Here is a 12,705-nt window from a genome sequence, read left to right on the forward strand (position 1 = left end):
TCAGGCGAGCAGCAGTCACCTGACCCGGGCGCCATTTTCTCGGCCATTTCCTGTGCGGATCTGCGGCTTGTGGCTTCGCTCCGTCCGGCCTTGCCTTCTCCGGCTTGGATTAGTGAGGTGCTGCGCCCGCCGTCAGGACGCGGTGGTAGGTGGATGAAAGGCCGGCCTGGTCTCCTTGGACAGAAGCGACAGCAGCCATGGCTCTCAAGATCGTTAAAGGCAGCATCGATCGGATGTTCGACAAAAACCTGCAGGATTTAGTACGTGGCATTCGGAACCACAAGGAAGATGAGGTAAAATGCGTTTTAATATTTACTTCGCATTCTGACCACCTCCTCATAAGCAGATAAAGCCGCATAATAACTGCGGGATAACCCGAGAAAAGACACGGCCGTAGTTCGGGTGACACCCGTTGGGATGAGTTTTTACGAACTGACCCATTTTCGACTAAATGTGGTAGAAAGAGCAGTTCGGCGTTCAGGCCGGATCGGGCCTTCCAGAAACAGCGAGTCCGATTTAAACTCGATCTGCTGCAGCTACACCAACCTGGAGAGAAACGCTGCTGTTCCGCTACTTTACCAGCCAGTAAAGCAGCTGATTCCTCCTCATTTCATTTACACCCATCCAGTAAATCTCCTGCTTTTAACTCGTCTGCACGGGGCTTGTATGTAATGTGAATTGATGTGATCGGTGCTTAAAGCGAAAGTGAAGTGATTGTGATACACAGCAGCACAGCACACGGTGACACAGTGAAATGTTTACGGGGCCGCTTCCTTAACCACTAGGCCACCACTGCCCCTCCACTGTGCTTGTATATAATGTGAAATTGATCGTTTCTTAAAAAAGAAAAGTGATTGTTATTGTGATATGCAGCAGCACATGGTGCACACAGTGAAATGTGTCCTCTGTATTTCACCATCACCCTTGGTGAGCAGTGGGCACCATGACCGGCACCCAGGGAGCAGTGTGTGGGGATGGTGCTTTGCTCAGTGGCACCTTGGCGGGTTTGGATTCGAACCGGCAACCTTCTGATTACGGGGCCACTTCCTTAACCGACAAGCCACCACTGCCCCCAAATGCCGTGCTGCAATGGCCGTGAATTGAACCCGTGCCTCCTACGTGGCAGGCGAGAATTCTACCACTGAACCACCAATGCATTCTTGTACATAATAAGCCCATTGAGACATACTGTATGTGATTTTGGGCCATGAAAGAAATAAATGTTGTATATAATGTGAAATTGACACAATCTGTGCTCGTGTATATAATGCGAACTCTGCGCCGTGATCAGTGATTTTGTGTATATAATGCGAACTCTGCGCTGTGATCGGTGCTCTTGTGTATATAATGCGAACTCTGCGCCGTGATCGGTGCTCTTGTGTATATAATGAGAACTCTGCGCCGTGATCGGCGATTTTGTGTATATAATGCGAACTCTGCGCCGTGATCGGTGCTTTTGTGTTTATAATGCGAACTCTGCGCCGTGATCGGTGCTCTTGTGTATATAATGCGAACTCTGCGCCGTGATCGGTGCTCTTGTGTATATAATGCGAACTCTGCGCCGTGATCGGTGCTCTTGTGTATATAATGTGAACTCTGTGCCGTGATCGGTGATTTTGTGTATATAATGCGAACTCTGCGCTGTGATCGGTGCTCTTGTGTATATAATGCGAACTCTGCGCCGTGATCGGTGCTCTTGTGTATATAATGCGAACTCTGCGCCGTGATCGCCGCTTTTGTGTATATAATGTGAACTCTGCGCCGTGATCGGTGCTCTTGTGTATATAATGCGAACTCTGCGCCGTGAACGGCGATTTTGTGTATATAATGCGAACTCTGCGCCGTGATCGGTGCTCTTGTGTATATAATGTGAACTCTGTGCCGTGATCGGTGATTTTGTGTATATAATGCGAACTCTGCGCCGTGATCAGTGCTTTTGTGTATATAATGCGAACTCTGCGCCGTGATCACCGCTTTTGTGTATATAATGCGAACTCTGCGCCGTGATCGCCGCTTTTGTGTATATAATGCGAACTCTGCGCCGTGAACGGTGATTTTGTGTATATAATGCGAACTCTGCGCCGTGATCGGCGATTTTGTGTATATAATGCGAACTCTGCGCCGTGATCGGCGATTTTGTGTATATAATGCGAACTCTGCGCCGTGATCGGCGATTTTGTGTATATAATGCGAACTCTGCGCCGTGAACGGTGCTTTTGTGTATATAATGCAAACTCTGCGCCGTGATCGCCGCTTTTGTGTATATAATGCGAACTCTGCGCCGTGATCGGTGCTTTTGTGTATATAATGCGAACTCTGCGCCGTGATCGCTGCTTTTGTGTATATAATGCGAACTCTGCGCCGTGATCGGCGATTTTGTGTATATAATGCGAACTCTGCGCCGTGATCGGCGATTTTGTGTATATAATGCGAACTCTGCGCCGTGATCGGTGCTTTTGTGTATATAATGCGAACTCTGCGCCGTGATCGCCGCTTTTGTGTATATAATGTGAACTGATGAGAACTGTGCTTGTATATGACAGTGATTTTAATTTTTAATGCCTGTACAATACATATTCTCTGAACAAATTACTGCACTGTTTATTGTAGTCAAGGTTGCATTGTAAATAATATTAGACTTGACTCTTGCTCTGCAACACACTAGTTTCTCAAAAAAGAATAGTATGAAAAGAGAAATTAAAGTGACATTTAGAAATATTTACACCTCTCCTCTTATAATAATCAGAAATGTGGCCTCCATTGGAGTAGCACTGGTTAACAATCAATCAGAGGAGAAAAAAGAAATGCATGAAATATTGTTTTAGTTTTTAGTCTGGGTTAAATAGGCACCCTGCATCCCAGTATTGGGGACAATGGCATGGAAGAATCTTCAGGATGGAACGGGTGACATTTAGCGTGTGTCTACCCAGAACTGCCCAGGTCTGGTATCAGGACAGTCAACCTGAAACGTCTCACCCAGATAAGGTGTCCTTTATCCAGCCAACCCTGGACAGAGTCATGAAATATTAATGCCTCCTTCACATATTGTGTGTGTGTGTGTGTGTGTGTGTTCAGAATGAGAACGAAACAGCTGTGTGGGATTATTTTTCTCTCTGTGTGAATTGCTGTATTTTGAGTATTTCTGTTTCAGTTTGAGTGGTGACTTGGGACTGGCTCTAGTTTGCAGCAAGTCACTTTGTCCGTTAAATTAGATCTGATTTTAGAATATTTCATTGCGATATGAGGACTAGCCATACTGCTGCTGCTCTTATTCATTGTCCCCTTTTCTCTATCACTCACTCCAGCGTCCTCATCAGTCCTGCTGTCTCATGACCTGAGACACATGACCAGCACGCTCACCCTTATACAGCCCTGGCTTTGTATGGCTGTGACATGATGACAAAAACATTAACAAAGAGAAAAAAATTGTGTGTTCAGTTCATATTTCAGTTTGTTCTTACTTGTTCTTACTTTTATACTTGGTAGGTTTTTTTTTGCCTTCTGAATGATATTAAATGGAGATTAAACAACATTTTTTCTCTGTCTCTCTCTCTCTCTCCTTCAGGCAAAATATATCTCCACTTGCATTGATGAGATCAAGCAGGAGCTCAAACAGGACAACATTGCTGTCAAAGCCAATGCCGTCTGCAAGCTCACATACGTAAGATATAAAACCAGCTATCCATGGACGTTGGGCAAAAGGAAATGATAAAACAAACAAATAAAAACCCCACCCATGTCATAGTTTATGGATAATAAATATATCATACTATTATATATTTACATTTCCAGCATTTACCAGACGCCCTTATCCAGAGCGACTTACAGTCAGTAGTTACAGGGACAGTCCCCCCCGGAGACACTCAGGGTTAAGTGTCTTGCTCAGGGACACGAAGGTAGTAAGTGGGATTTGAACCTGGGTCTTCTGGTTCATAGGCGAGTGTGTTACCCACTAGGCTACTAACACCCACATATATAAACACACACATAAAATGATCGAGTGCGTTGAGTCATGGAGCTGTACTCAAATATTTTAGATAATATATAATATAAAGCACCATTGCTCTAATAAAACTTGCTATTTAAATGCTGAAGGGAATACCAGAAAGAGCTTATCACGTTGTCTCTCTAGGTGCATCTTCAGTGTTTTTTATTTTGCTCAGAACGCGCTGTAAAAATGCGCAAAATGTGCACAATCGTTAGCAAGATGGAGTTGATGTGCTGGTGTGTTTCATTCAACACGCCCAGCTGCCTATATACAACAGGAATGATGTAGATGCAGTTTGGAATTACAAAACTGTAGAACTCATTTAAATGCCCTTTTCTACTCAGCACCCACCCATATGGTTGTCAGGGAAAGTCATGAAAATATTCTAACTCTTACTTGGAGCGGGAACTCTGTCTGTAGCTTATCTCTGTCTTGCTTCCCTGTGTTTAGCTGCAGATGCTGGGTTATGACGTCAGTTGGGCCGCCTTTAACATCGTGGAGGTCATGAGTTCCTCCAAATTCACTTACAAGGTGAGCTGCAGCCATCAGCCAATTAGAGGGGAGAGAACTGGTGACTGATGTGCTGTCTTTCCAGCGAATTGGCTACCTGGCTGCGTCCCAGTGCTTCCATGAAGGAACTGATGTCATCATGCTGACAACCAATCAGATCCGCAAGGTCAGCTCCAGCTTCAGTCAGTCGACGCTGTCCTGATAACAACCATTATAAACTCTGTGTCCCTTCCTCTCGTCACACAGGACCTGAGCAGTCCCAACCAATATGACACAGGTGTGGCTTTGACAGGCCTGTCCTGTTTTGTCACCCCAGATCTTGCCCGTGACCTGGCCAGTGACATTATGACATTGGTGAGCTCTGCAGGACTCTGTTTTCCCCCCTCTCTGTAAGGATCTTTAAAGTGACCTCTCTTGTCTCCTGTCTCAGATGTCTCACACTAAACCGTACATCCGGAAGAAAGCAGTTCTCATAATGTACAAAGTGTTCCTGAAGTACCCCGAGTCATTGCGCCCCGCGTTTCCTCGTCTGAAGGAGAAGCTGGAGGACCCTGACCCCGGTACAGCTGCTGAATGTCTCGCTTGGTCTTGTCTTCTATTGGATTGGAGTCCTGTGTTGAATAAATATTGGTCTCTTCTGCTGGAAGGAGTTCAGTCTGCAGCTGTAAATGTCATCTGTGAGCTGGCCAGGAGGAACCCCAAGAACTACCTGTCTCTCGCGCCCCTCTTTTTCAAGTTGATGACATCCTCCACCAACAACTGGGTTCTCATCAAGATCATAAAGCTGGTGAGGACGTGCAGGAAGAGAAGAGATGAGCATCAAACGCTGATGTTCTAGACATATTCAGTCATGTCATTTTTGTCAATCGGCTGTTTTTCCAGTTCGGTGCGCTGACGCCCCTAGAGCCCCGATTGGGAAAGAAGCTGATCGAGCCGCTGACCAACCTCATTCACAGGTAATTCACTCAACTTCTCAGTATTTTACTTCTCATGCACCTCGACATTAGGACCAAGCGAACAATTCCTTATTCACCGAAAACCCCAATTCTGCATGAGTGATGGGACTTTTCTACGTTTTCGACGTTTATCCCAGCAGCAGCTGTCAGGGTCAGCCCAACTTCATTCTCCACAGGGGCTTTAAAGCAGGGATCTCCAGTCTTCTGCTTTCAGTGGGTAAGGAAACGGACCCGTAATCAGAAGGTTGCCGGTTCGAATCCCTGAACCGCTATGGTGCCACTGAGCAAATGCAAATGACCAGAGTCATTAGGCTATCCAGTCTTACTTAAGTTTATTTTCAGTGTGTGAGTTCCTGCTGTCTTTTCCCATTTTAGATCCGTATTTGCATCACTGTGGCAAATTTGTTGTGCATGTAGGATGTTAAATGAAATATTATGATTGTATTCCACATACAATAAGTTATTTCAATTTGTTCTTATTGAAATTGTGGTGTTTTGTGTTCTATATATGAAAATATCTTCTGCATATGTGAGCTTATTTATTTAGTTAATGTGTATGGAAACCTGTGAGTAAGGAAATTCTTTTTCTTTTCCCCTAAATCCCAGTACCTCTGCCATGTCTCTTCTGTATGAATGTGTCAACACTGTCATTGCAGGTCAGTTATAAATAAATTCTGTGTGTGTGTGTGTATATGTATATATTAGTGCTGCACGATTAATCTAATCGCAATCGTAATCGCGATGTCAGTCTGTGCGATTACATGAACGCATGTACTTAATTGATTAGTACATGGATTGGATCGGATATGTTGCCGATCCATTCTCATTCTCTCAAAGTTGGCAAGCTGACTGAAGTCTCACATCTCATGTCTCACATCTCAGTCGGATGTGACGTGTTTGGTCACATGACTTTCGATTCGGAGACATATGGGTAGATGCCGCATGACGCGCTGCATCGTACGTCAACGTCGCCGCCATATTGCGAGAGGCTCTGCTGTGGAGTGAAGCATATACATGTCTATGGAGAGACGTGCATAAAAATGCCTCACTCTTGTGCTGCTTGGGGCTGTACAAACCGCTGTACGCTCCAAACCAGATCCCGGGGGATTACATTTCATAGGTAAAGCGGGACAATTGTTTTGAATATATTTGGCCATTATAAAATCCCGTTTTATAAGTCTTAACCTTAGCTAAGCTAGGCTAAGCTAGCGAAGCTATGCATTCCTGTGTTCAAGTCAGCCTCCAAACAACGTTTTGGCTAAACGTAGGCATTAACTATTTAGACTGTTCTTAGCTGTTTAGTTAACTTTTCTCAAACTTTGAAGGTTTCCTAAAGAAATTCACCTATAATACGGGATTTTATAATGGCCAAATATAATCAAAACAGTTGTTTAGCCTTACCAGGGTTTGTCGTTTGACAGTAATGTAAAGAGTTTTTTGAGATTATTTTATTTTTTATGTGATTATTTTAGATTTGTAGAATATTGTATTTTGAAAGAACTGGGCATTTCAGGTTGTTATAAGTAGTTTGTATGTTTCACTTTGAAATGAAACATTTCACTATTAGTTTGCGACTTTTCATTGATATACAAGCAAGTGTCCTTTATCATATCGCAATTGCATATTGCAATATTGATCTCAATAATTGCAATATGTCTTTTTTTCCCCCAAATTGTGCAGCCCTAATATATATATTATAAAAAAGGCTAGGGGAACTAAATGTTAAATAATCTCGCAATGTGTACCTTAATGTCATGGGACCTTTAATTTTAAACTTGCCCAGATAACTATTCATAAGAAATACAAGCCCTCAGCTGAAGAAAAAAATGAAATCACTTGGTAAAAATCACAGTAATGATGTGAAGCTCTGCTTGGTGTTTATTATGCATGTAAGGTTAGGGTTGTTTTGCAATTTATATGTAAGATTAATTTATATGTAAGATTAATTTGTGTTTTTTTTTTTTTTTTTTATTAATTTCTGTCTTCCTGAAATATCAAAAGCACCTTTTGTCTTGTTTTTGCAGTGTTGATTTCTTTGTCCTCTGGTATGCCCAACCACAGTGCTAGTATTCAGGTACGTGATTTTCCTTGTCCAGCTCTGATTTAACCCTTTCCACTCCAGTCTTTATGGAAACGAATCCCCAATTTGAATCTTCCTGCATGAATCAGCAGATCAGTGTGTTAAAATGTTCAGAGCTGATTTGAACACTGGAACTGGTGTGGAAAGGTTTGTTGTGACAGTAACCATCTGGCCCCTCCTCCTTTCTTCTCTCTCTCTCTCTCTCCCCCAGCTCTGTGTGCAGAAACTGCGAATCCTGATTGAAGACTCGGACCAGAACTGTGAGCCTTCTGTCAATGCCTGCAGTGTGTCATTCTCTCATTGTCCGCGTTTTTCTGTAGACCTCTGGACGTCCATATCCCCTGTTGTGTAGACTGAAGGCTTCTCTTCAGGTCTACATGGATAACTCAAAATTCAGCCGCTTGGGTCACTCAACGTGTGCACCCTGAAATGCTACTATTTTCATAGTGAAGAACACGTCGGGATTCTCTGACTTTCTAATGCTCTTTTTGGCTTTTTTGAGCTTGTCAGGGAGCAGCAGCTCATCGCCTCCATCTTGACATGGCTGACCATGGATCTGCAGTGATGTTTGAGTTATCTTGATCCCACTGTAGTTAGCAGACCATAGTTGAGATTTTGCTCTTGTCCTGGCATGTTTTGTTTCCCAGCCTCCACTTGCCCATATCTGACCGATCCATGTAGAGGACATGTGATTAGGTCATTTCCTCAATTCCTGGAGTAGGTAACACACCTGCCTCTGAACCAGGAGACCTGAAGGTCACACGTTTGAACCCCACTTACAACCCGAGCAGGACACTTGTCTCCAGGGGGACTTTTATCCTACAAACCAACATCGTCCCAATCGCAGATGCAAATGGCACTTAAACAAAACATCCATGTTCATGTGTGTCCTGTGTGATTTGTGTGTTTCCCATCGTTTTGTCTTCTTTTTTCCTGCCTTTGTGTGTTTAATGATGCAGTTTTGATGCTTGTGTGCTCCAGTCTAGACCAGCTCAGAGCTGTTTATTAGAAATGACTGCGCATCAGACAGGCTTTTTAAGCAGCATTTCTCAAAGATGTCTTAAGGTTTATGTGCGGTTGTTTTTACTTTTGACCTGCAGCTCTGACTGTGTCATTTATTGTAGTGAAGTATTTGGGCCTGTTGGCCATGTCAAAGATCCTGAAGACCCACCCGAAATCAGTGCAGTCCCACAAAGACCTCATTCTGCAGTGTCTGGATGACAAGGATGAGTCCATTCGGCTTAGGGCTTTGGATCTGCTCTATGGAATGGTACTGAGATTTATCTGATTATATAGTGTTGTTATAGTAAATATTGTGTTACTGCATTTAATTCTATTTATGGTGTCCAGGTCTCTAAGAAGAACCTGATGGAGATTGTAAAGAAGCTGATGCTGCATGTGGATAAGGCAGAGGGCACCACCTACAGAGACGAGCTTCTTACCAAGATCATAGACATCTGCAGCCAGAGCAACTACCAGTACATCACCAACTTTGAATGGTCAGTGTCCACATGAAGATGCTGCTCTACCTCTGGAACTGTGTTGCCATGGTGATTGTCTGTGTGTTCAGGTACATCAGCATTCTGGTGGAGCTTACCAGGCTGGAAGGCACCCGTCATGGCCACCTTATTGCATCTCAGATGCTGGACGTGGCAATTCGTGTGAAGGCAATAAGGGTCTTCGCAGTGGCACAGATGGCCACACTGCTGGACAACGGCCATCTGCTGACCGGCAACATGCAGCGCAATGGAATCTGTGAGGTTCTGTACGCAGCCGCCTGGATCTGTGGGGAATTTTCCGAGTAAATATGGCCGCTCTCATTCTCCTTTCCATAATATAGTCAGAAAAATCAATCTGTTTTCTGTTCTGCAACTCTGTTTTAGGCACCTTGAGGATCCCATGCAGACCCTGGAGGCCATGCTTAGACCAAAGGTGGCCACACTACCAGGGCACATCCAGGCTGTGTACGTCCAGAATGCTGCCAAGCTGTTTGCAACGGTGCTGCGCAAACAGGAGGGGACAACAGACAGTCTGGCAGCACAGGAGACCAGCCAGCTCCTCATCGACAGACTGCCACTGTTCGTCCAGAGCGCCAACCTGGAAGTGCAGGAGAGGGTGGGTAAATGAGGAACTAAGTATATGCACAATATAATACCTAAAAATAAAAATCCATATTTAGTGAAAAATGTGCTTATTTGTAAGTGAACCTGCTATCTGTAGTGGATAATTAAGCAGAAATCCACAAGGGGAATGCTATTTAGTCTGTTTCTGCTCTCCCATCAGGCGTCCTGCATCCTCCAGCTGGTGAAATACATCCAGAAGCTGCAGCAGAAGGAGGTGGAAGTAGCTGAGGAGGTGACAGCCCTGTTTGCTGGGGAACTCAACCCTGTTGCCCCCAAGGCCCAGAAGAAAGTCCCTGTTCCTGATGGGTAAGGGTCTTCAAAAGTCTGGAAAAGTCATTGCTTTGTTTATTTGTGTATTTGGGTGATGAGCTGATGATCTGCGCCCCCATCCTAGTCTGGACCTGGATGCTTGGATCAATGAACCTCCATCTGAGAGTGAGTCTGAAGATGAGAAGCCCAAAGCCATTTTCACCAAGGAGGAACCCAAACACACACGGCCACGCCACACCGAAGTGGATGAGAAGGAGTTGGCGAGGGTGTGTGTGACGTTGCAGCCATGTTTCTTCCAGATGTTGAGCTGCTCTCCTTCTAATCCATGTGATTTTCTTCAATCCCAAACAGAGACGCGAGGCCAGAAAACAAGAACAGGCCAACAATCCTTTCTACATCAAAACCTCACCTTCCTCACAGAAGGTACACGTGTAGTCTTTTTTTTTTTTATTCATCATATGTTTTCAGCTGTATGTCATCCTCTGTTACATTTGTATAGGCAGTACTGTGCAGAGGTTTTAGGCAGGTGTGGGGAATATGCTGGAATATGCTCAGCTTTCATCTCTAAAGATGAAAGCTGAGTGATCTGCATCATTATTTGATGTTAAGTCACACCAGCATACTTTCTTATAGGTGAGGTTTTGGAAGACACCATGGCAACACTGAACACCGCTACCGCTAAAGTAGTTGTATTGGATCATTCTTTGAAAGCAGCGTTAGCTCAGCAAATAAGAAAAAAATCAGTCCAGAGAAGTCTGGCCAGAAGATCTCTCATGAAAACAAGGCCAAGTGATTCCAATGTGCAAGATAACATGGGAAGTGTGTTGTAGGAAATTGATGAGAATTTAATGGCGGTAGCAGAAGGCAGTGGCACCACAAAATCCCAGGTTCAAACCCCATTTCAAGTGACACTTTGAGTAGAGCATTATTGCCATTTCAGCTACATTCATATGTCTGCGACACAGACAAAATGGGCTACATAAAGTGCAGACAGAGGACTCAGGCAGTGCAAGAATATCATTTAATTTAAACATGTAGACGAGAATGAGACAGACAGCACTAAACAGGTGAAATAAATAATACTTGTGCAGTCAAAATAATGCAAATACTGCTGTGTAATAAACAAAGCAATATTAGATAATCATACTCAATATATGACAGAGGCTGTGTGTGTGTCAGTCTAAAGAGGAAAGTCCCTGAGTGTTCATGTGTCAGATGGCCTGTGGGATGAAGCTTTTGCATAGTCTGGCATTGAGAGTCCAAATGCTCAGCTGTCCTCACTCTGCCCTGTAGGGTCTTGCGGTCCAATGCGGTGAGGTTTCCAAACCAGACAGTGATGCATCTGGTCAAAATGCTCTCAGTAGTTCCTCTACATCCAGACACACTGAGGTCTCTCAGTCAGGAAGTCCAAGATCAGACCCAGTTGCAGAGGGAGGAGTTCAGGCCCAGAAGGCTCAGCTTCTCAGTCAGGTGTTGATTATTATGTTGAATGCTGAACTGAAGTTTATGAACAGAATTCATGCGTACGTGACCTTATTGTCCAGGTGGGTGAGGGTCAGATGGCAGATGGTGGCATAGTCCGTGTAGCGATTTGGACGATAGGCGATATGCAGTGGGTCCAGGGTGGAGGGCAGCAGGGTCTTCATAAGTTTCATGGGAAGCACTTCATCATGATGGGTGTAAGTACAACAGGACGGTAGTCATTGAAACACGACACTGAAGACTTCTTAGAGCACGGGCATGAACAACGGCGGTGCTCAGTGAAGAGAACATCTGCCAGCTGGTCTGCACATTCTCTGAGCATCTTCCAGGGATGGTGTCTGGTCCAGCAGCCTTTTGTGAGTTAACTTTGTGAAGAGTTCCTCACGCCCGCCGTGGTTAGACGCCACACCTGATCACTGGAAGGAGGGTTGGATTTCCTCGCAGTCATGTTGTTCTGTGTGTCAAATCAGAGCATTTGCTGATGTAGCTGTTGACTGATGTCGTTACTCCTCCAAGTTGATGGAGGTGTCGCCGTTGGTTGCAGAATCCCCAAACATTTGCCAGTCAGTGCATTCAAAACAGTCTTGAAGAGCAAAGATGGCTCCTTCTGGCCAGGTTCTTACCTGCTTTAGAACCAGTTTTGGGAGTATGACGAGTGGTCTGTATGCTGCAATCTGATTGGTCGAGGTGGGGGTGTGGCTTTGCCCCGGTACTTACTACCATTGTCCCTGAGCAAGACGCTTAACCCCGAGTGTCTCCAGGGGGGGGCGGTCCCTGTCACCACTGATTGTAAAGGTCATTTGCAGGTGTGAGGCTTCAGGACGAGGTATTGAATACTGAGAATACAGGGAGATACTTATCAGTCATGTAATATCATCATGATTGGCCTCAAATGTTTTCTGAAGTAGGACAGTGTCCCCAAACACACACACCTGGAAGTGATTTGTATTCCCCCCAGAGCTCAAAACTGTCATCACACCAAATATGGACTTGGTTTAGATCTCTGCATTTTGTTAATTGGTTAATGCTTTAAAACCTTCTTTTTTCACACCTTTCTAAAACTTTTGTATTGTATGTGAACCCTGGAGATGAGTATCTCTTGTCACGGTGGCATGGTGCAGGGATGGACAAAAAGGGCGGTTATTACATAAAATAGGTGCACGCATCAGAACAGGACCTTCAGATTAAGGACCCAACAGGGAAGTGATACAAGAGGCGACATTTCAACACTCCCAACCTCTGCACACGATCAGGAGAACAATGAACAGAACCAAGCGAAGCTCATGGAGCCGGAAT

General features: G+C 44.5%; 1 protein-coding gene across 5 annotated transcripts in view; it reads left to right on the top strand.

Moving 5' to 3' along the window:
* ap3d1 (adaptor related protein complex 3 subunit delta 1) overlaps nucleotides 1–12,705 on the top strand; it is a 22,514-nt gene continuing 9,809 nt past the window's right edge. For 3 of the 5 annotated variants that reach the window (XM_028999823.1, XM_028999827.1, XM_028999825.1), the window contains exons 1-18: nucleotides 1–293; nucleotides 3,566–3,661; nucleotides 4,439–4,519; nucleotides 4,584–4,664; nucleotides 4,745–4,852; nucleotides 4,929–5,058; nucleotides 5,146–5,285; nucleotides 5,381–5,454; nucleotides 6,061–6,110; nucleotides 7,479–7,528; nucleotides 7,746–7,794; nucleotides 8,659–8,804; nucleotides 8,885–9,033; nucleotides 9,105–9,335; nucleotides 9,418–9,649; nucleotides 9,818–9,963; nucleotides 10,052–10,193; nucleotides 10,279–10,350. In XM_028999823.1, the coding sequence (XP_028855656.1) occupies nucleotides 198–293; nucleotides 3,566–3,661; nucleotides 4,439–4,519; nucleotides 4,584–4,664; nucleotides 4,745–4,852; nucleotides 4,929–5,058; nucleotides 5,146–5,285; nucleotides 5,381–5,454; nucleotides 6,061–6,110; nucleotides 7,479–7,528; nucleotides 7,746–7,794; nucleotides 8,659–8,804; nucleotides 8,885–9,033; nucleotides 9,105–9,335; nucleotides 9,418–9,649; nucleotides 9,818–9,963; nucleotides 10,052–10,193; nucleotides 10,279–10,350 (2,073 nt within the window). In that variant the 5' untranslated portion in view covers nucleotides 1–197. The remainder of the gene's footprint in view (nucleotides 294–3,565; nucleotides 3,662–4,438; nucleotides 4,520–4,583; nucleotides 4,665–4,744; nucleotides 4,853–4,928; nucleotides 5,059–5,145; nucleotides 5,286–5,380; nucleotides 5,455–6,060; nucleotides 6,111–7,478; nucleotides 7,529–7,745; nucleotides 7,795–8,658; nucleotides 8,805–8,884; nucleotides 9,034–9,104; nucleotides 9,336–9,417; nucleotides 9,650–9,817; nucleotides 9,964–10,051; nucleotides 10,194–10,278; nucleotides 10,351–12,705) is intronic. The other 2 variants (XM_028999824.1, XM_028999828.1) reach the window with 2 other exon arrangements.

This window comes from Denticeps clupeoides, chromosome 13 (assembly GCF_900700375.1).
Source record: "Denticeps clupeoides chromosome 13, fDenClu1.1, whole genome shotgun sequence".
NCBI lineage: Eukaryota > Metazoa > Chordata > Actinopteri > Clupeiformes > Denticipitidae > Denticeps > Denticeps clupeoides.